General features: G+C 39.7%; 1 protein-coding gene across 3 annotated transcripts in view; it reads right to left on the bottom strand.

Annotated features, from left to right (window-relative positions):
* gss (glutathione synthetase) overlaps positions 1-2252 on the bottom strand; it is a 25775-nt gene that overhangs the window by 4968 nt on the left and 18555 nt on the right. For all 3 annotated transcript variants that reach the window (XM_015033295.1, XM_015033294.1, XM_015033296.1), the window contains exons 8-11: positions 2085-2162; positions 1927-1996; positions 284-478; positions 101-182 (exon numbers count right to left, since the gene is read on the bottom strand). In XM_015033295.1, the coding sequence (XP_014888781.1) occupies positions 101-182; positions 284-478; positions 1927-1996; positions 2085-2162 (425 nt within the window). The remainder of the gene's footprint in view (positions 1-100; positions 183-283; positions 479-1926; positions 1997-2084; positions 2163-2252) is intronic.

The following is a 2252-nucleotide window of genomic DNA, read 5'->3' on the forward strand; positions in this document are numbered from 1 at the left end:
TAGAGGAGATATAAAAAATTTATATACACACATACGTTTTTTATATATATATATATATATATATATATATATATATATATATATATATATATATATTTACCTCCTCCTTCTCGCTGAGGTTTCAGAACAAACCGGTTTGGTTCTGCCAAAGCCATTGCTACAGTTTTGTCACCTTCTGGTCCCTGTGGACAACAGAACCACAACAAGACAAAAAGAGATCAGGAAAACTTTTTTTGTTGTATTTTACTAGCAAAACGATTGGATAAAAATTCCCTTTGGTCACCATGTCTAGAGTGTAGAGGCCAGCAAATGTTTCCCTCATCTGTTGCACTGCCTGAGGCTGATCAGGGAAGAACCTCTCCAGAACTCCGGGTCGGGCCAACACCTGCTGGACCTTCTTGGTTCCTGCCAGGTGAGTGCCGATGTCTGGGCATTTTACAGCCTGAGAGCGCTCCATCATGAGACGAACATCCCAGCACTGCAATTCACAACCCACAAATCTGATTTTAAACTTCTACTGTCTCCTCCAAGCACTCAGAAATATGCTAACTTTATTTTTGTTTGTTTCTTTGAGTCATCTTCAGTTTTGATGTGAATTAAAGTAGGAAATTTTCGAGAACCCGAGGCCCCTGTCCACGCAGAGATGAACACAGTAAATTTTCAGAAACGACTACGAAAAAACGTGCGTTCACACGATAGAATGGAGCGACACAGAAAGGCCTGTAGTAGGCCTACCTGGCCAATCGGTGGCGCTGTTGCATTCACATGCAGCTATGCGAAAAACACAGAACAGCAAACAGTGCCACGTTTGTTATTGAGGAGCATTCGGGTTACAGAAAGATGGACCACGAAGCTAACGTTTTGAAATGCATCCACTCTGGAACTCTGGATCAAAAAAATGATCATTTCTGGTTTCTCCAAACGCTGAATCAGACAAAGAAAAACCTAAAATTGTTTTAGGTTTCGTTTGGACACAAACGATATCGGGTGAAATACATGCCTATTTTCTTCTTTCTAATCTGTGCTTCCTACTCTGTGAGCTTCAGCATTTCTGGCAATGTTGTTTGTGTCTAGTGTAAAAGCTTGCTCTCTCCTGGCAACAGTTACTGCCCTTCAAACAGTCCTTTGTGATATGAACATTGCACACACTGATATCGTGGTGATGAGACATTGTGCAGCCGTGTCTTGAAAAATGCTCATCCCACTTTGTTTTTTGATTTCCCTAAACAGCACTGTGAGGCTCCAGATTAGATTGAGACTTTTCTTAAAACTCCACAAAGAGCAGAAACTTATTAAGAGTTAAGCCCTTAAAGTTTCATTAATAGTTTATTATGTCTAGCCTTTTTTTCTGAGTGTTTCCTTGTAATATCTTGGTTTTTCAGACTTAATCACTAATTTCAGAATAGATCAGTGAGATTACTTTGATTCAGTTCTTGATTCTATTAGTGAATAACTCCAGTGATCATACAGTATTAATACTGATAAATTGCCTATTGATGATAAGTACACCAACCCTCTTTCATCTATCACCCTTTTAAATTTGTTATTGATGATCACTTAGCTTAATAAATGTATAAAGTGCTACACTGGTTCCATAGCAGCTCATTTTTTGTCTGAACCAGTTTTGGGCCGAGTGTTGCCTGTTTTCTCTGAACCTACATTCCTGACTGACCAGTGGACACACTGACCAGCAGAGTGTGAAAACCGTTTGTTCTTCTTTGTTCACAGGAAACAGGAACATGATCAGACGAACAACAAATAACTGGACACAACTTTACAAGTTGACTTTTTAAAACGGATAACCCAGTTTTCCAGCATCTTTGGCCTGGGAGAAAATGATGAGTTAATTTGGTTTCAGTGAAGAATGGTAAGGATGTGAAAAAGTCCTGCCCATAATAATTGAGGAATGGAGTTGTTTTGAAATACCTGTTCATTAGTGTAGTTCTGCGGCATGTATCCATTCCTGAAGTACACCACCGCCACCTCTTTTCCATCCCTGAAATTAAAGTAAATTATTATTACCTATCCTAACATCCAGCGATTAGCCGGGGCGGGGATCAACACATCTCTAGAACTTGACTTACACAAAAAGCCTCTTGTCTGGATCAAGAGATCCTGTTTTATAGATGTCATCAAACCGTTTTCTTACTGTGGGAATGTTTCTGAAACACACAGAGTTTACAACACCATGAGCAATACATCCAATTTCTCCATTTACGCCAGTGGTCCCCAAACTTTTTCCTGTGAGGGCC

Source organism: Poecilia latipinna, unplaced genomic scaffold (genome assembly GCF_001443285.1).
Source record: "Poecilia latipinna isolate Pla-1442-1.1 unplaced genomic scaffold, P_latipinna-1.0 Scaffold263, whole genome shotgun sequence".
Lineage (NCBI taxonomy): Eukaryota > Metazoa > Chordata > Actinopteri > Cyprinodontiformes > Poeciliidae > Poecilia > Poecilia latipinna.